Source organism: Liolophura sinensis, chromosome 1 (assembly GCF_032854445.1).
Source record: "Liolophura sinensis isolate JHLJ2023 chromosome 1, CUHK_Ljap_v2, whole genome shotgun sequence".
Lineage (NCBI taxonomy): Eukaryota > Metazoa > Mollusca > Polyplacophora > Chitonida > Chitonidae > Liolophura > Liolophura sinensis.
Window position 1 is genome coordinate 26062423 of NC_088295.1, and position 21677 is coordinate 26084099.

The following is a 21677-nucleotide window of genomic DNA, read 5'->3' on the forward strand; positions in this document are numbered from 1 at the left end:
CGTGATAATCATGTATGTAATGCTGTCCAAAATGTGACCAGCAACAAAACAACAAATTTTCAAGTATTTATATGGTGTTTCGGAAATGATTACATCTTGCTTACCAAGCAGCAACGAACTGTCCATGCCAAGCTGCTGGAAGGCCAACTAAAGACTAATTAACACTAGGTACAGGTTCCTTTGTCAGTTAACTTTTTGAGTCATACAAGTATATGTACATATGTAGCTTCACAGCCTTGATTAACATTTCATGTGACAAAAAAAACAAGATAAAATTCCAAGCTGAACTATCACAACATCCTTCTGACAAAATTTTATATCAATTCATTCCAAAAGAACATTATTCCTAGTACCAATATGGACAGAGAACTATCATAGCCAAGACTACACTGCATTAGTCTGTTTGGCTCAAAGAATGAGCGCACAGGGTGTATCTAAGAAACCATAGTCTGTAAATGCAGTTATGCAATTAAATATTGAGGTTCTTCTTCCCATATGTCCTGCATGTAAATTTTGTAAAAACTTAGTTTCTTCTCCCCATGATCTTCTGGCATGGTGAAGGCATCCTCATTTGTTGGGGGAGGGTTGAGGATGATGAGTTAGCTGTAGGACAGCAGGGGTAAAGGTTCTTCTGGAAACTCGATGACATATCTGATGGTAAAAAGCTTGACGGTAAGCTTGGTTTTTCCAGGCATAGATCAGTGGATTCATGGCAGAGTTTGCAATACCCAGAAACACGCTGAACTGACCAATAATCGACACATTAAAATCCAACTGGACGATCAAACAGAGCTGAATAGCGCAGAAGGGCAGCCAACAAATGCTGAAGCATAAAAATACTACTGCCATCAACTTGGCACTGTTAGCATTCTTTAGGAACTCTGAGTTGGTGGCAGGCTCCTGGATTCTGCCTTGTGCTTGTTCTGCTGCAATTCTTCGTCTCTGTTTTCTTGCTGTTTGAAGGATCAGAGCATACAGCACAAACATGACTATCGACAGTACCACAAAGTGGAGTGCAACAATCATAATGTAGGTTTTGGTCATAGCTTGTTGATAGAAGCACAACACTTGAGTCCCCACTTGCCAGGCATTCCAGCCGAAAATTGGGAGATGAGACAAGACGAAAGCATAGACCCAGCTAAGAGCGATGAGGCTGTAGATCAACCTATTCGACATTACAATGATGTACTGGAATGGGTAACACACAAACAGGAAGCGATCAAACACTGTGATGACAAGACACAGCAGAGAGGCAGTGCTGGAAAAGATGATCACACAGAAACTGTAGAGACAGCCCAATCTGTTGAACTGTAATCCAGGCAGAAGGATGACCAAAGCCTCATAAGGTAAGCAAAGTCCAAGTGCAAGATCAGCTATTGCCAAGTTCACCACAAACTTGCTTGTAAAGGACCAAAGATACCGTGACCTAGAAATTGTGATGATTACCAGCAGATTTCCAGAAATGATGAATAAACTTAAAAGCAGCTGAAAAGACACAGTCACCCAGGCTACAATCGGTAAAGCCTTTTCCTCTTCAGTATAGTTCTTCGTTGAAGCCATCGAAGACAAATTGAATCTGTTATCAGACATCTTGTCTGGGTTTGTACATGTGTTATCTGAATACAAACTGTGTTCAGAGACAAGGGCTTAATGCAAGTCTAAATAAATCTAATTATTCACACGGAATGAAATGGATGCTCAGGTGATCTTATGACTAGGCTACTGTACATACTCCAATAAGATGAAAGCTCATACCACTTCCAGTCTCTGCACCAATGATTTTACCTGTCTGCCTAAGAATAGGACAAAGAAATCTCGACACACCAATCAACATGCTTCACAGAAAATGAGTCCATGTAAAGTACATGTAAATACATATGCCTACATAAAGGCAGACAGATAATGTCAAGAAACCACAATTTCCAGCCATGGACAATATAATCACATGCACCTGTGTCCTATAATAGCCTAAAATGTGCTATGTTTTGTTCATGCCAAAGGTTTTACAGACCAGCCTAAAGCTAAACTTCCAACCATTTATATGTACATCTGATTGGCCTGGATTTGTATGAGGAAGTTACATCAAGCATGAACAGCATTCCAATTGGGCTTCCTGCCTAAGATCAGAAGATTGCATTGAGGCTTAAAGGTAAAAAAAAACACTAGCATGTGGTATAAGTCAGATAAAAGACCATTAAATAGTGTTCATGAAAATAGTTAGATTTATTTTTGAAGAATATAATTCAACCAAGTAAAATGCATTTGGAACTTTGGATTCTAAAGTGGCGTTTTCTTACCATACTATGACAAGAGATGTTCTATTAGCTGCAAATTGACACACACACAGACTGCTAAATTTCACTGTTCAACATGCATCTACATTTATAGCTATGAATGGATTCTTGGAACAAACTATTTGAAGGCAACACTACTGCCGAGATGTCATTGAATCTCTCTGGGTCCCAATAGACCAATGGTATCCTATGTTTTAAATGTGTTTTGCTCAGTAAGAAAAATCCTAAAAAAATAAATCGAACTATTTTCCTCTGTAGTGTTTAATGGTCTTCTATCTGATAAATACTTAATTTTAGCCTTTTTGTTGTTTTTAAATTTTACTGAAAACAGAAATACTGACTGCTGAGTATTTGCATTTATATATTTATTTATATGATTGGTGTTTTATGCCACAATCAAGAATATTTCACTTATTCTGATGACAGCCTGAGCATTATGGTGGGAGGAACCTGGGCAGAGCCTGGGGAGAAACCCACAACTATTTGCGACTTTTGGTATGACCTTCCGCCATACAATCAGAGAGGAAGCCAGTATGGATTTGTTTGTGCACTTATCTGCTTAAGGTTGGTTAATTTTACAGAAAGATCTGCCTTTCTTTCCAATCAACAAAAAACACAAATAAATATTTCATTGGCTTCCACCTGTCACTGATCGACTTTTAGATTAGTATTTGCACGATAAAGAATGCTTTTAAAACCTGCACTAATTAGGATCAGGATTTTAAAACTTTATTATACATGCTACTTTTGACCATTGTCTGCCAGTATTTGCTTAAACCTCTCTACTTATGGTCCAGCAAACACCACTAGTCAGTAATAAAAGAGCAACTTGTTCTAAAATTTTATCTCTATGATACTCATTGTACTAAAATGATAACAAGGCATTCAGAGAATACTGGTAGCTCACCTGATTTATTTATTTAATTTCATTTGGTTTTACACCATACTCAAGAACATTTCACTTATATGACGGCAGTCAGCATTATGGTGAGAGGGAAACTGGGCAGAGCCAAGCAGAAACGCATGACCATATGCAGATTGCTGGCAGACCTTCCCACGTACAGAAGCCAGCATGAGCTGCACTTGAACTCAGAGCGACCACATTGCTGGGAGGCTCCTGGGCTCTTGCGCCTCACTGGGGTGTTAACAGTCTTGACCATGGAGGTCCCACTGACTGAATGAGCACTCTGTAAAACATAATCTTCAAGTTCCGTGATACATTCAAATACTGACCTCTAAACCCCTTTAACTTTATGTCAGACAGTCTGTTTTTCTTCAACAGGCAAACATTACATGTATGTACACATCACAAATGTACAGTAAATGTCCTGAACTTTCACCAATTCAAGTGTGTTTTCCATGCAAATAAATGCCATAAAATATTACTTTGGTGATGCTTCTTGCATTTATTTAGATAGAATATCATACTACTTCCTAAACATGTACCATCCAAACTCATTTCAAAGACGAGCAGAACTCTCTGATCCTGACAAAATGTGCTACTTAGTCATGGGCAAAATTTGAGGACATTTACCATAAGGTTCATGAGCTAAATATTCGCACAAGACTAGGTTGCACATTTTGTCTCATTCAGAGAGTTCTATTTTTGTTGGGTTATCTGAGGTTTGTTTGGAAGATAGGGTGATATACTGCTGGAAAAATAGATCTGGTAGCCAAGAGCTCGCTGCAGGTTCCTCACAAACGCAAACCTTCAGCTCATTTCATAAAGTACCATTTATCGTCACAAGGATTCTACTACACAAAAAGATTGTCCTGAATTTTGTAACTGATGGTAATTAACATGCATATAGGGAATCAACAATGGAATATTCCCCTCGTCACTGTGTTTCACAAGTATGAAAACTTCACTGAATATATCAAGTGCTTATTGAGAATAAAATTGCTTTATTAAGTCTTTACACACAAGCTAAAAAAAGCAGAAATGATGTGAGCATGGCAGAATCCTGATATGAACATCGTACAAAATGATCTTCATGTATACTTCATTTCAGAAATCAAACCTTGAAACGCAACTTTACGCATTGATGTATATTATACATCAACCTATACATATGCCATCCACATACAGTGAATGGTGCTGCAGTTCTATGCTTGGTTCTTTGGACACACACATCAGGTACATTGTCTTACTTTATTTTTTTCCTATTTAGGGACGGGTATACATCAATGCATTTCTCTTTTGTACAACATATTCAGAAACAAAACTTATCCAGAAATATTTTTTACATGATCAGATAAGTTTTATGCTATTATTATGAGCCATGCAAAAGATGAACTTGTAATTTGTTTAAAACTAAATAGAACTTAAACTACAGTAGGTACATATACAAAGAGAGTGACCTGCTCTCACAAAATATGCACAGGTTGGAAAGAAGGGACAAAGAAATCCAGCATGAGCGTAAGGCATCCAGTAAGCCATACCTACAGTTTAACTGGGGTAGACATGGACTCAGAGGTATGTTTACCACACTAGAATCCATTTGCAATGAAGTTTATTTGGGTGAGAATTGCAAACCATCAGATATTATAGAAGTACACACTAAAGTTGTACAGAGAAATGTCATTTTCAAACCACATCAACACAATGTCACACCTTATCCATATGATCAGATGACAGAGTATCCAAATTCTTACAATTAATCAATGAAACCTAAGTGTAGAAAACTACTGGAAGTCAACGACAGAAGAAGATTAAAGCCTGAACAGAAAGCATGCAGGGGTCATTTATCTCCAGTGCATAGGGCATACTAATCCTCAAACCGTGCATAATCCAGCCATTTATATCGCCCTTGATGACAACAAACGGTCAAAGGCACTGTGTGGCCATATATGCAGAACTATGTTCATTGAGGACAAACTGCCTTCCACCAATATGGTCTGCATATCTGTACGTCACATGTGGGAAAGTTTGTCAGAAACTTGCAATAGGTTGGTGGTTTACACCTGGCACTACGGTTTTCTGCACCGATATAAATGATTGGCATTTTATGACTGAAAAATTCTTGAATATGATCTTACAAGCAACAATTAAATAATGAAATAAATTGACTGATGTTATTGTTTATTCATTTATTTTACCGTGGATTTATGCCCAGCTGTTCATCTGTTACTATGGACTTGGTTACAGTGTCAGTTTCTACAACAAAACATTCCCACGAATAAATAGAACTTGTGCTTCCATAAGAATCTCTCGCCTTCTATGTCACTTTCAACTAACAACATGAAGCTCCAAAAAGATTAATGTGTTGCTGGGCTGGACATATGTGTGTCATATTCAACAAATAAATGTATATGAATCATGATCATCTAAAGTAAATTCAAAAGGTATCAGGTTAAGTGGATGTCAATAAATCACTTAAAAAAGTTCTGTGATACAATTAGCATCACACAATCTCTGAAGTCACTTGTAATGCTCCTTCGTAACACAGTCCACCTCACCAGAAAATCCCCTGGAGGGGAACAGGGTGAGGGGAATCCTTAAAGTTTAAGCTGGATAACGCTGTCACCTTTTTGGCAAAGACTTTGGAGTAGTTAGGGTTGTCCTGGGTGAGGTTGTTATGGATAGAGGGCATACCCCGGCGGGACTCCATCCCCAACAAATAGCTCTCTGCACTATTCCTCAGGAAGGGATCCATTAGCAAGATGATCAGTGGAGAAACGATCGGGAACAGAAACGTCAGGTAGAAGAAGATGAAGTGAAGGAGGCCCAGGTATGAAAAGCTCAGCTGACCGGCCTGTAGAGTGAGGACCAACAGGTAGGGAAAGTAACTGAGGAAGAACAGGATGATCAGGCCAATAGACATCTGACCTGTCCGCTTCAGGTAGCCAACGTACTTGTCAGCATCCACATCTCCATTGTACAAATCGAGGACAGCCTGCATGTTAACTCTCATGTAATAGTCCATCTGAATAGTCACCACCACCATCAGCACCACAAACAGCAGCAGGTGCGCAATCATCAGGTAGATATAAGCCACATTTAGCACAAAATGGTGGAAACATGCGCGTGGAGACTGCCATACATTGAGCCAGACCATAGGCAATACGGCTAGAACAATGGAGTAGAGCCACAGCAGCACAGTACACACATCTGACACACGATTACTGATGAGTTTGGTGTGCAGAGGAAAACGCAGTATCAGACAGCGATCAGCAACGAGGAAAACAAGGCTGCAGATTTGGCTTACGTAAGTCCAATAATAGAACATCACCTGTCCTAAACAGAAGTACTTGTTGTCAGAGAGGTTGAGCTCGCTCGCCCACAGGCCCACAGCATGGTACGCTAAAAACAGACCCATCAGAAAACTGCCTAGGGACAGACTGAAGACTAACTTAATGTGAGATCTCTGGAAATCCTTGGATCTCAGACATCCTGTGAGAGAGAATGCTGTGTGCATGATAATTGTGACCATCACTAAAGTGTTCAAGGTGGTCATCCCAATCTTCAGCTCAGAATTCAACTCAATATACGTCCTGTTGGAAAAGAAAGCCATTTTTTTTGTTTTGGTCCAAAATGGTTAGAACTATCAAGTCAATCTACAGCTTATCTGAAGCTCTGTAAAATTTTGTCCCAACGATCATGGAAAGGTTTCCAGTAGCAAAAGTCCCGTTATTCCGAAATTATCATCCATTATAACCTTTCAATTTTAAGTCCTCATATACAGTGGTGATTTTTGGAGACAGCATATAACTACAATTAAACTTCTTCTGTAGAAAGTCTCCTTGCGACTTGAACATGTCCTTACACATAAGCCATTCCATATCTGTGGGATATATATACATGTGTAGGAGGAATGTCATTATCCCACTGTAGAGTTCATGTCAGGTTCTATGAACCAGGGCAATGGGCTTCAATACAAGTAACTGGGAGGGGCCCCAGTCAAAATACCTCATGTAGCCCAAGAGTTGTTTATCTTACCCTATTAAATTCAACAGTAAGACTGGGGTGCTATTCAGCGGTAACACATTTGCTCACATATCACTTGTGACTGTGTCAAAGTCATGAACGGATGTATAAGTGATCACTGGTGAATGTGCCACACCCACTCTGATATATATTATATACATGCGAGACTGACATAGGTACATATACACAAAACAACTTGGTAAAGTATTCCAACTAACAATGTTTTAAAAGCATTCTGTAACCATTAAAACTTTACAAGAATACCTTGATGAAGGCACCTATTACATGTATGCATGTAATAGGTGCCAACCTTGTCTTAAAGCATGAGGAAATCAAGTTATTGAATATTGTGAAGTTTGATAAAAGGCTTTAACTATTGGGGAATCTCCCCAGGGGTGTAACACGAGACGTCTGTTTCGTAATCAAAACTATGTGTAGTGCACAAGTAGTATTGCCACACCTTGGTCTTCGTACATGGGCGTACCCTAGCTGGTTGTCTGGTATTCAGAGAAAGGATGTAAACTTACTGTGGGACAAACCAGCCATGCAAGCTATGAAAGGCTTAGTAGTCTGAGCACAAAACAACCAGTTTAACAGAGGACCTAAAGAAAACACAAAATTTAGACTAACAACATGTTTCCATTTACCACTGCAAGCTGGTGAAATCGTTAAACACCTGAAATACTTCACTCTCCTTTTACTATTATCACTTCTTACAATCCTGAGATAAACATACATGTAGGTGTAGTCGTCACCAGATTTCAAATTATAATGAGTTGCCATAACTCAGATAGTCAGTAACATCACTGAAAACAAGCATGAAAGGATTTCTTATCAATAGTTTTAAAAATATCAACATATATTTACATATAAAAAGAAGTCCTTTTAGGAAAGTTAAGAAACTTAGGCCATTGATTATACAGCACACCGACCATGCTAATGGAGGATCTGGTTATATTTGAGTGATAGTTAACACTGCCGACCATTTATTGCCACCCTGACCAAGAGAATGCTGGAGGCAAGTGAATCTCAAGGCTTATGTCTCAGGCTTAAGGCTGAGTCGACCCTTAGTGTGAAATACAATTCTGGTTATGAGCGTGTGACAGTATAAAAGTATAGTTGCAATGAATAGTTGTACTGGGTTACCAGCTTTACTACCCTCCTTGCCAACCATTTGCCTGGTCTTTGTTTGGTGACAATACCCAACAAGCTGACAAACCATCTGACCTATATTCAAGGTACTGCTAAATACCAGTGTTTAAAGTCAGAATCTTAGCACACAGTGGTAATCCATTCATATGCACATGTATATCGCTGTAGTCATTTATTCCACAATTATTCTTTTTCATATATAGAAAATCTAGTCAGTATAACATAAGGTACCTGGGGCCGCTTGTTCAAAAGTGTGTTAAAGATAAGCCAGGCTTAAATCTTAATATCAACCTTTGTATAATATAAAACTAATGGGACTAGACGTCGCATTAGACGTCTAGATGTAAGGCCAATTTCCACTGCACTCCACATGGCACATAATAAAACAGAACACTACTTGTTATATATAACCATTTTGCACTGTACATTACCCTCAGTGGATGTATATATGCGTCTGATTGAACAGAAAAGGCCAGATGACTGGTTGGCAACATCTGATACATCATCCATATGCATATCTTTCAGGTTAATCTGTGATGTGTTAAACCTAACATCTCTACATGTCCATTATTTTCTATGTCTTCTTACAGACACTTTATCACAGTTCATCTATTTCTGTCAACACAAGGATTCTGTTTGTAATAGATTCTACGTCATAGTGAAGTATGTCTTCACTATGTTCAAAGGAACAGCTAAGCTGAGGTACCTGTGTACCTGGAAAGTATCTGATGTTGCTCAAGTCAGAAAACAGAATTTCAGATCCAAGAACAGGTACATACAGACTTTGAGATAAAACGCTCCACCATGATTTGGTGTTGTGATGTGTAAATATAACACACACAGACATGATGATGAATATTTCCATAATCTTAACATCATAAAACACAAAAAAGGACGGGGGTATTAGAAAGGAACATTTTGAATACTGTTCCATTATTTACATGTATTTGACAGGGGTGAATGATTTGTGGGTAAAGATTGCACAACAGTACACAAGAGTACACTTTAATAATCACTGGTGTACAGTGGTTCCTACAGATATTTCAAAACAAAAATGTGATGACTTTTTTCATGACTTTTCATGACCAAATCAGACCAAAATTCTGTCAAGGTCTCCAAATTTCCCCTTTCGCTGCTCAGTTCACTACATTGTATGTACATTATCCATTTATTATCCTTTTCAATAACATAATTCTTTTAGAAGTAGAATATATAGTCGTAAGGTAAAAAAAAAAAAAACCTTCAAACATGTACATATAATCCATGAATATTTATCTCAGCTACATAATAAACTCACCTGATCTAAGCTGCATTCCAGAGCAGTAAATTTGCTTTAACGATTAATAGTTATGTGTGTCAGAATATATTCTCAGGGACTTTCTTTTTGTGTATTTAAAGTAAGAAGTGACAAAAAGTTGAAAATATCAATATCTTTGGCAACTAACATATAATTAGCTACACATACTTGAAGGCGATATGATATGCCTTACATGCACTAATTTGTAACAGAGCACACAAGTACACATGTCGACATAAAGGAAGAAAAATTCATTACTTCAGCATGCCATACTCTTAAGATTTCAAAATTCGCGACTTTTTATTCATAACTGGGAACATTATTCACGGCTATTCAGGTTTTTACATAATTGTGGCAACTCGAAAAATACATTGCTGTATATGCAATTTATACCATAAAGTAAGTCTTTCTCAGTTTGCTATGTTCACAAGTTTCCCTGAAATACATTCTCTTGCCTGACGATATACAACACTGGATCATGATTACACAGGCTACGGAGATAATATAATATATTATCCATATAACACATCTCCAAGCAAAACCTCTCAAGAATCGGAGTGATACTCATAATCTACCTCTAACTCCATATAGAAACATTCTTCCTAAGGGATACAGAAAACTGAATTAGGCCAAGCTCTGGGTCCCACTGATTACACTTCATACATGACATAAAATTTTGTCCAAGACTGTCATATATTCTGCCTAATTCTGAAATCTTATAAATACGTTTCAAGGTTTGTTTGGATGCTTTTGGCATCCAAATATGAACTTTAATTTGTCCTTAAAAAGCACTTTTTAAAGGTGAAATGTTATGTCAGTTACTGCCGTAGTTTAGGATTTCATATTGCTTTCTACATTATTTCAGTCGTACAACAAGAATACATGTATCTCCTTATCTCAATGTCAACACATTTATAGTGCTGCATGACTGGAATGCCATGCTGAGCACACTAGGCATGATCCCCAGTGAGGAAAGGAGGCTGCACATTACTTCACATATACTATGATGAGCAATAAGCCAGCAAAACAGAAGTTAGATTTCAATCAAACTTCGGGAGATGAAATATTAGAAACCAAACTGCAGTAGGAATGACAACTGTCATGTGAAAACCAGTTGTTTTTAAACTGACAAAATCATGATCTGAACAGCTGTTCAACCATTCTTAATCCACCAGGTCTTGTTGGGCACATTTATTTATAGAGATGTACATGTAGGTATACCTAATGGGAAACTGGACATTCCATCACTATAATATTGTGTTTTATGTTATTCGGTGAATAGTGTATTATGTCTCAATTATTTTGAGGAAGATCTCCCAGATTAATACTACAGTACTACATCTATTCACACATTTGAAGACCTTAAGGCTACATATTAGTGAACACCATGTGGCTGGTTTCTTTAAAAAAAAAAAAAAACAACACCCCTAAACACTCAAGTTACCTATATATTACAGCTTCCATCAGATGGAACCTAAAACTTTTTCCTCTTTTGTTTAGCCTCACTGTGTGTGCCCTGCTTAGTTCCTTGACAAGTACTCTGTTTATGTACTCTTCTGAGAGTTTTGGGCCGATGACAAAAACAGTTGCTCTCAAAAGCTTTCCAGATGTAATTTACTTGCATGTATGTAAATGCTTTCGATTGTTGCTTAATGCATTCCTCTCAAAATTTTCACATACAATTGCAGTCACTTTATATGGAGCAAGTCGAGAGTGACCAGGGTACTGCAATGACCTTTGTGTACTAATTTGTACTGATCTTGAAGACAGACTTGCTTTATTACAAACTAAAAAATACAAAATATTTGTCACATTTGAACATCTGAAATCATAGCAGCATCATTTAGCAGTTATAAGGATGAGACTGGCATCTACTTGAGCCTGGAAGTCATCACAACATTTGCATACCTATGCAGGCCTATATAAACTTTCAACACAAAGAGGGAAAATCTTGAAAAAGAACATTATTAAACGAAGGTATATATTTGTCATTATGACTAAGTATTTGATGTACATATTCCAAATACAACGTAAGCTGGACACGTCTCCCCGAGTACAGTAATTCAAAAGGGTGAAGTATCACACTAAGATCTTAACAGACAGGAATGGAGTCTTCAAGTCAATATGACATTGGTCACTCTGACATGTGACAAAACAATGCATTGATTCGTGAATTATAGTTCATGAATTCAAACATCTTCTAAGATAATGCCAGGAAATAAAATGTTTGAATGTACATCAAGAAACAACAAAAATCTGCTTCAGTTTTGTGTTGAGATAATTACTTCAGCTAAATAAAATGTCCACAAGATCAACATGTGAGAATTTTGAACCATATAAAGGTTTGTTGTATGTGAGAAGGTCTGCCTCCAATATGCAAATGATCACGTGTTTCCCCCGTGCTCTACACGGTTTCTTCCCTCCACAACGCTGGCCGCTGTCGTATAAGTGAAATACTCTTGAGTATGGCATAAAACACTTCAATCAAATCAATGACTGAATCATGTTTGAGTGTTAACAATGGCTGGGTTCATGCAATGTGAAGGATCCAAACAAGAAAATGTTTCCCAGCTGGGTGTACTGTACCATGGTAGTATGTATAACCCTTTAACCATACACTGTGTTTGATCTTCCATGTTGCCTTTTAATACAAAGGAATTAGACACATTTTTTAGAGAAATAAAAGGTATGTTACATACCTCAACTCCTGTCAAGCCTAAAGCCACTTCCAGATTCTGTGTCATTCGGAATGGTACCTTTTCTGGGACTCTCAATCCTTTGCCTTTCTCAAAACACACATTGTAGTCGATGTGAACAACCTGGATAAGAAGAAAAATAGCAAAATCAACGTTATGATACAAAACATTCACAACCAAGCAAAAAACAAAAATACAAGAGCATTAACTCTGTTCTCCTTGGCTTACATACTCAAATAAATAACTACATGTACCAATTTGTGAGAAAAAATGATGATGTGCATATAATGTAAAATGACTAAAAATTTTGCCCAGATTTACTATATTTTTAGAAACAAATAAATGTCATAAAAATATTACTTCTGGTGCTGAAGTGGGATATCATCTTACTTTCCAAGCAAACCCCGACACACATTTCTAATTCCACTTCAATAATTTTCGTCAATAATTTTTGTTGACGTCAAATGTTCCTTCTTTTACAAAAGAAACTGATACATTTCAATGGTGTAAACGTTACACTACAATCCTTGTCTTTCTTGTTTACTTGAGAAAACAATGGCTCAAAAACCAACTTCACACTAGCGCCACCCCACAAGATTAAAAAGTATGCTGCCTTCCCACTGAGAGATATAGAGCACTCCCATGCTGATAGATGAAAAAGGGAATGCAAAGGTAAATTATACACGTCATCAAGAGTAATGATAGCCATGCATGTCTGTAACATTGGGAATAAAAGTTCACAAGCAAATGTATTAACTAAGTCAAATGAATTAACAAAGCCTAACACCTTACTTAATTAACACAGGTGTGTGGGAAAGTCTGCCAGCAGCCTGCAGATGGTTGTGGGTTTCCCCCGAACTCTGTCTGATTTCCTCCCACCATAATGCTGGTCACCGTTGTATAAGTGAAATATTCTTAAGTACAGCTTAAAACGCCAATCAAATAGATAAATAAATACATAACACAGCATTCGCTGTATATGATAATCACATGTATCAGTCAATGGTTCTTTAATGACACTAATGATTAAATCATAGCTATTAAAAACAGAAATTCCCAGTATCATTTAGGGGAGAAAAATGGCTTTAATCTACAATTTTCCTATGGTCCCAGTCTTTAGTCCAGAAATTAAGTAGTCAGCATTCGTGACTATCACAGCAACTGTGTCCGGGGAAATAGTCTGCATGGGCCGGACTTTGAAAAGGTGGTCCCACTAAGCCAGTAAATTCACTGTTAATTCCGAAAAAATTCACGAACAGATAGAAAACTTAAACATAAAATAGAGAGGTAATTTTGAGATATTAAGTATGCACCAAAAGTTAAAATTTAGACAATATTTTTAAAAAAGTCTGGTGTCATATTTTAGATTTCCAACATAACCACAATCTTTAGTTTATAACTGCTTTTCATAAACCTATTAAGGTACAATACCTCTCCAGTGGCCAGGTCCACCAGCACATTATCCAAATGCCGATCCCCCAAGCCTATGATGAAGCCAATCATAGACATGACAGCGGTGGAGACTGCGTACACCTGACTGATATGGAACCATTCATTAGGCCCAGTGCTAGAGCACCACAACTCCCTGCAACAATTATTACCGGTACAAACAATATCACTACCAGATAGAACAAGGTATGGATAATGACAGCAGACCTGGCAAACACCCTGCTGGAAATAATTACATGTATGAAAATTATAACACAAGCATCCTACTGTAAATACGACACATGTAAACTGAGAGAGTTGAAGTGTACCATACTTCCTCTATAATTTGAGACACTCAATAATGGAGAGAACATGAAGTAAGTGAGACAATCACAGCAGTCCCCCAGCAAAGAGCTCACAGCGGGTGATACCGACATGCCACAGTTGTATAGGTCAACCGTGACCTATTTTTATCGGATATTTAGACGAACAGGCGCATCAACATAGTGAAAATATATCTCATTGATATTTTCTTTCCAAAAACACTCACCATGCTGTTTTCTGGATATAATCTACAAACTAGAGCATCTATAAAGTCGATGGTTGTGTGGCACGATTTAGAGGCGAACATTCAACACTGCATCGCATAAGGCATTGCATCTGCCAGAATGCTGTGTTGTAATTATGCTTCTTACCATGTAACTTCATTTCTGCAATACAGTTGACAGAAAGGAAGATAGTATTTGGTTTAGCAGACTTATAATTAGCTTTCAAATGTTATAGTGTTTTCATGCGCGAACAACGAGAGAATTGTGGGAATCCCTGTTCTGCCTCATTTGCATGTTATCTCATTGGGCAGACAATTCACACTAGTTACAGATTTCCCCTGTAATTCTCTTAATTGATATTTAAAAAAAAAAAATATAAGGGCATTTAGTTAGAGTTCAATGTAACTCATTTTCGTATGTAGCAGAACCAACTCCAAAAATCTGAATTTCTGTTGGCAACATATCACTTTAATGTACATACTAATCAGCCTAAAATGTGTGCTCAAAGCTGCGAATGATACAGTATGACGACATGTCATTTCCAGTAAATGAGTTACCTCAGCCCCCATCCCTTGAAAACTCTCTTCAAGGTATGGCTGAAATAATGTTGGTGTGGCGTTAAGCCATAGTCATCATTCATTCCCTTTTAAGACCTTTTTCTGTTCTTTCAGACTTGCATTAAACTAAAGTATTTCTCAACAAAACTTCTCTGTTGAACAACAGTGAGACAAAATATATGACATATATGGACTACAAAACTTAAGGCTGCAGGACAACAGCTATGGGGAATTAGTATACAAAATAATATTAGATAACAAACACACAAAGAAAATTAGGCTTAAAATATCATTTTACACTTCCAATAAAAAATATCGAAAAGTTGATAGTTTACATGTATCCTTTTAATGATTTCTCTAATCATCATGCAGGCATGTAGGTACATGTACTTATATTTGTGAGTAAATGATTGCCTACCGTGAAATAAACCTGCACATTTCATTCCAACCAGGCTTTCTGTGTGTAGATGTTCACGCCAGGAAAATTGTTTTTTTTTTTAACATCGGTATGACATTGAAAGCTTTTATTCACCGGAAGTCGGGATTGAACAGCAGGAGTCTACAGCACCTAACTCTCAACATACACCGAGAGTCACTCAACAGGAACCACTCACATTAAGTGATGTATCTTTATTAGACATCATGTGAAGGTTTGGCCATATCTGGACAAACACCCATTACATATACAATTTTCAGCACAGAGTACTCAGTATTGGCTAGCATAAAAATTAACAGGTATGCAGGGGAAAACAAATAGACTGGGTTTATGACATCAGAGTATTTCCCACCTCATACTGAAGTTTATATGCGTTTATATGTGGAGCCCCTGAGGCTTTCTGTTATTTCTAGAGTTGACTTCCAATAGTAGCCTCTTTACAGACTGCCTGTTTACACAATGATGTTTAAACGCATCACTAGGCACTGGAGGACATACATGATTCGCTTCATTCGTTTAAACTGAGCGGGCAAACGGTGGAAGTAAACTGGGTTTGGTTTATCTCAAGAAAAAAAATAAATTGAAGCAAATGATTCACAGAGACGGCTCAGTACCAACATCCAGGACTCTGGCTGTACGGTTTTTGAGGCATTTCGCTTGGCATACCATGCTGGGCAATTCCCAGTAGGTGTTTTTATAGGTGATTACTTTTCCAAAGACACTCAAAGTTCTGTTCGCTTGATGCAAATAGTTCTGTTTGCCTGGTGCACATCGCTAATTGAATTAATCATTAGTCACAGATCTTCACAGATTACTGTACAAAACATGTCCTGCCCAATTACCCTATTTCTTCAACCTTTATACATGTTAAAGGGCAGAATGCAATTTATCCAGCATTATCTTTGACTATGACAACTGACTGACAATAATTTAGTACAAATTAATTTTAAGTTTATTAATAATAAGTTTTGTGGTTTTAGCTACATCAGGACTTTACAGAAAATATATTTTTCAGTCTAGGCAGAAAAAATGTTCTTTAAACACCAAAATCTTGTAGAAATAGGGTAAGCCAAAATTGATGCACATGTCTCTTTATACAGAGAAAGTAACCCATATTTTCAGGATTAAATTTTGGCACTGCTGGTAGTCACATGTCTGTTTATTTTGGGCACGTACTTGTATCCTTGATATGAAAATTGTGAATATCTGAAATTCAAACCCAAACTGTAGCAAATGATCCAATGTATACTAAAGGAAATATCAGGTCCATATTTTGCACACTAAACAGCACACCTGTATATCAAGTGAATAATAGCGATAGCTGGCTTCTTATTTGTGTTGCAGGGTGTGTTGAGGTAGTGTATATATGAAGGCACATACCTGGCCAGGAGGTCACTGGGAGTGTCAGACATCAGCTCCTCAAGAACCTTCCTAAGAGTGCTAATAGGCCAATCTTTCCTGTTGTCCAAACTTGTAATGCCCTGAATATTAAAGAGAAAGCAAGACTGAGAGTGGCAGTTAAACAAATTACATGTTTTGGTGCATCACTACAACTTGCTTCTTAAAACGATGTTCATTTATTCTCTAATTCATTCAAACTTCAACTGAAGGTACCTCCATCTGATATCTGAATGACAAAGGGCTGTTGACTGACACAATCTCAGAACAAGAAAAGAAAGCATCAAATGCCTGTATTAAATATGGTAATACAGCATTTACAATATAATTATATCTACCATTCATTTATAAAAGGAAAGCAAAAATAAAAGATCTGAATGCGGTGCACAATATGTAGATTTGTGTTAATGTCGAATTTTTAACTTTCATTAGCAATATAAAGGATTACCGGATGTAAAACTTGACCTTGTATACCTTTTCTTTTAGGGCTGGAGTCAGTTTGTTGTAGAACACCTCACTGGGGCGAGGTATGTTTGGTGGATTACTTGAAGCAGGATTAGCACCACCAGCAGGCTGCAACAGAAAGCAGAGACAGACCCTGTCAGTGTATACCAGCTACCACTCAAGATTATTTCAAGAGCTACTCCAGTGTCAAAACCTGCATGTCTTAAAAGAAAGTTTAAATGATAAGGATAGAGATAATCTGAATTGCTTTCTTAAATTGTAAAAAAAAAGCATTGGTTGAACACCGCTGTTGTTATTTTCATAGCATAATAGGGAAACCAAATTTTTTGTTGTTCCAAATTTTGCCTCGTGTAACGTCATACAAGGGCACTTGGCGTCATCCATTGCTGATGTATAGCCACAAAATGACATCATACTTTAAAAAAGCACGTCATTCGAGCACAACCGACTTACACTGACTCACTGCACAAGCGACATTTCACTCCCTGCACACTAGGAGCAGACTCTCATAACAAATTCCCTATATAAAATGGTTCCTCAGATATCACTGTAACTCAGGAATGATACTTTTCCACACCAAGCCTGATGGAATGTTCACCTTAAGAGCTTGTGCCATGGCCTCCCTTTGCTGCCAGCGTTTGTAGAGACTGAACAAGGGTGTGGCCCCATCCACCCATTGGATCAGGCCTGATCTGGGCCCTAGAGGAGTCACAGAGTAATGACGTGCTCGATAACACTGTTTTCTCTCCCTGAACGAACAAGTAAAACCAAATTAAAGATTTTTCGCAAAAATATTCAAATTCAACGCTTAAATCCAATTTCTGTAATTTACCACGAATAATTATTGCCTTTCAGTAAATATCACTCTCATGTCTGTACTGTTTGTAGTATTAAAGAGATTGATGTTTGAAAAAGTTATACATTTTTGGAACTCAGTTTGTACCCATTATGAAAGGAAACAAGTAAACAGAACAGTTTGTTAATGATGTATCGGAGCACTCTTTGCCACAAATTGCTTTAGTTAGTTTGATCAGTGCAATGCTCATACATGTACAGACAGTTTTGTTGTACACTGCTGCATTTCTGGTGAAATAAATAAATAAATAAATAATAATAATAATAATAATCATAATGAAGACATACTCTTGACTGAAACAATATTTGTTTAACTTACAGTTAGGTAATCTGCCCATACATAAAATCCATGAAACTTATGAATATCTGCATAAGCCTTCCCAACTAATTATTAAACTAATTAAAATCACCCCAAAGCTTGAAACTACTTTCAACATAAAAAGTCTTTGTCTAAAATAAAACCCTACCTGTTGGATGCAGCAAACATGTTATTTACAATTGACAGGAACTGCATGATACGTTCATCCAAATGAAGATCTTCTAGTCCTTTGAAGAGGTATGGATGTCTGTAACACGAAGATTGCAAGACTTGATACAAACTTTTAGTCTCTTTGAAGAAAATCTTGTCTAGGGACAACCCATTGGGTATTTGTCTCTTTATTGACATGTATCTGATAGGTGGTTAATGATGTATTCAGGAACATTTCACTTCAATATTAATACATAAAGACACCAGGGTGAGTGAGTGAAACATGCAAGTCTGGATAAAACCTGACTAAGCCTGGAAGAAAGCAGGCAAAACTAGCAGGGCCTGAACAAGGTTCATGCGGCAGAGAACTTGATAAATTTCCTGATTTTCTAGATAGAATTCCATAACCTTCATCATTAGTTTAATGTCTCTCAGCACTTCATAGTGCTCTGCCATTTGCTTCACTTAAATGTTGGCAAACAATGGCACAGCTTGGAAAAAATCAGAGCCTGGAAGAAATCAGAAATAGTCTGAAGAAAACATGACAGAAACTGGAGGAAAGCTCACAAAACCTGGCAGAGCTAGGAGAAAACCTCAGATAGCCTGGTAAAAACATTTGGCAGAGCCTGGATAAAGCCACCACACCATAGCAAACAACTGAAAAGCTTGAGTAGGTAAATGGCTCCAGTACAAACTGTCCTCATTAGACAGGGGCACATACATCAAAAACAAAACTGGTTGCAGAAGAAATGTGACCACTGAGGACCCTCATTCTATAAGCTGTACTAGACTGTACATGTAGCTAATCTGATGAAGTAATTCCAGAGATTCCACCTGTTACATAGCTTAGCTTTGAAAATATATCAAAAAATCATATGCGATTATAAATATATGCGATTTTCTGGTCTCAATACAAAATCAACAGTGCCAATTGATTTCAACACTAATTTTGCCATTATCTGCAATCAATGTGACAGTACAAGAAAAATTTAAAATCACACATATATGATGGTCATAATTTCATGGAAATAAAGTTAAACATTGCAATGTGGTTACGTCCAGAGATACTAACCTATTTCCATCTGAACCAATGAAGAGTATTTTCTTTGGTTTTGTCTTGGTGGGTAAAATTTGTGCAGTATTATTGATGGATTCTACTGTAACAGTCTGAAAAGAAAAAAAAACTAAAAAATGAGCCATCTGGACAAGTATATTTCCACAAGTTTTTGTTTGGCAAGTTCAAAAACAATCGTGGTGAAATCTTCTACAGATTTTAAAGTATATAAAAACATGTCATATAAAACATGAGCTGGTCAGGTTAACCAATGACAGCTTACCTGTCCTGAGGGGCTGAGCCCAGGCATGGGGATGACAGAGCTCTTAAGGGCAGACAGTCTGGGGCTGATGGAAGACATCTGTAGAATCAAGCTGCTCCTCTTCTGGGCACGCTGCTGTAGACTCTGATGTAGCTGCATAATTGGAAAAGAATTATTTTTAAATTTTGATTAGCTATTTCCTTTCCTTGGTTTATCTAATAACCACTCATACACAAGAACTATTGTAACTTATGACTCAATTGTTTGCAAATATTTATACAAGAACACACAAAACTGCACTCCTATATGTAGATAATATGTTAATGCTGCTAAGAACTGGGAACGGACAATCTGTTTGTCCAAAATGACCAGTTCTCCAACTGAATTAGATAAAGGTCTTTCAAAGTCTTCTCAAAGAGTCCTTCAGAAAGTGAAAATTGTTTACATTCGAGTATTCAACCTGTAAACATGTAAACAGAACATGTGAACAGAAGGTGAATCCAGGTAACACAGTTATTAAGAACAACATAATGAAATATGATTTTTTTTTTTTTTTTTATCAATTTATTAGTGTAACTGTAATAGTGACATGTTGGTACATGTCTCACCTGTTTGAAGAGTGACCAGCTGGAGGGAGGGTTGCTGGGGTTAGCTGGGCTCCTCAGACTCTCCAGAGCCTGATCTATCAGTTTGCTATATGTGTCTTGAAACCACTGCTCGTGGTTCGTCTCAGGTGTTTGAGAAGTTATCTCCCTTAGCTTCTCCATCGTGTACAAAGTCTAAAGATACAAAATGAAAACGCCAGTCCTGTTTAAATACATCTTTTCAAAATCCAGTCAAATGTGTGAACAATGTGTCCTACATGAGATGGTCTAGAAAATGCTTGTTTCTGTTCACAGAAGGACAAAGAAATTAATGGGTGACTAATATATCACACCACCTTTATTCAGCACAATCTGTGTCGCTTCCCATGTACTTGCTTGATTCCTAAACCTCCTGTAGCATCTTTTTTTCAGCTTTATACCATCTCGATGCTTTGAAGTGAACATAAAGTCAGCCACTAAAGCTGAATTAATTAATAAAGTAGTATTCCAGAAATGTTCCAAAAATATTTTAACAATTCTACACCCCTTATGAACAAAGTAAACAGCAAACAGTAGTCAATACCTAGCCACTCATTTGGTGATGCCACTTTGCAATGCTACAGCTGTCCAGAGTGACGTCACAAAACCCAAGAGTTCTCGGGTACCATCAGTATTAAACAATGTGACAAAGACAAAATACAAAACAAAAATTACTCAACCAAAGAGTATCAGCTCTGTTCCACGTTCAAAGGGTCCGAAGTTTCTATAAATCTGAAACTCAGTCAGGGCAACGTGAGTGGACACAGACATAATGTCATTTAACTTCACAAGACTGCACTGGAATATCACAATTCCATGGAACACATGTAAAGTCACAATTACAGGTACTCTAAGTGATGATGAATGTAATCGTACTAAGAAATTTCAGACAGCCATGAACTAGTTCAAAGGCAACCTAACAAACTCTTTTCCCTTGCTAGCACAGAACTTTCCGTATCGTGTAACACTTTATATCTGAGAGTGCACATACTGGTTTCATGATGGTCCTATGCTTCTCTCTGATAATGGCTGTCCTCTCCTCTTTGGTCAGACCAGAATTGTTCATCACCTTCTTCACCTCATTCTCCAGTTGACTCATACGCCTGACCACATCTTGGTGGTGCTGGTTCAAAGTGCCTAACCACAGCTCATCCCAGAGCAGTGTGATCCTCCGCAGCTCCTGGACCAACTGCTGCACCTCTGATATCATCCTGTC

At 37.5% G+C, this 21677-nt stretch overlaps 2 protein-coding genes across 2 annotated transcripts in view; both read right to left on the reverse strand.

The window, feature by feature from the left end:
• Positions 1–21677, reverse strand: part of LOC135461802 (serine/threonine-protein kinase SMG1-like) — a 79014-nt gene that overhangs the window by 27992 nt on the left and 29345 nt on the right. Inside the window, exons 39-48 of the mRNA XM_064739043.1 lie at positions 21453–21672; positions 20447–20617; positions 19860–19991; positions 19595–19689; positions 18521–18619; positions 17797–17947; positions 17208–17306; positions 16716–16816; positions 13798–13951; positions 12370–12489 (exon numbers count right to left, since the gene is read on the reverse strand). Coding sequence (XP_064595113.1) covers positions 12370–12489; positions 13798–13951; positions 16716–16816; positions 17208–17306; positions 17797–17947; positions 18521–18619; positions 19595–19689; positions 19860–19991; positions 20447–20617; positions 21453–21672 — 1342 coding nt within the window. The remainder of the gene's footprint in view (positions 1–12369; positions 12490–13797; positions 13952–16715; positions 16817–17207; positions 17307–17796; positions 17948–18520; positions 18620–19594; positions 19690–19859; positions 19992–20446; positions 20618–21452; positions 21673–21677) is intronic.
• Positions 568–6808, reverse strand: LOC135482235 (adenosine receptor A3-like). Its single transcript, XM_064762114.1, has 2 exons — positions 6597–6808; positions 568–1474 (listed from the first exon to the last, which is right to left on the reverse strand). Exons 1-2 carry the CDS (start codon positions 6806–6808, stop codon positions 568–570), a joined length of 1119 nt encoding a protein of 372 aa, XP_064618184.1.

Bases quoted from the DNA above. Each gene is read 5' to 3' on its own strand.
- LOC135482235 (XM_064762114.1), bottom strand. From the start codon at position 6,808: ATGGCTTTCTTTTCCAACAGGACGTATATTGAGTTGAATTCTGAGCTG. The intron at 1,475-6,596 runs GTACCATGCTGT...GCTGCTTTTAAG, and splicing joins CTGATGGGTCTGTTTTTAGC to TTTATTCATCATTTCTGGAA.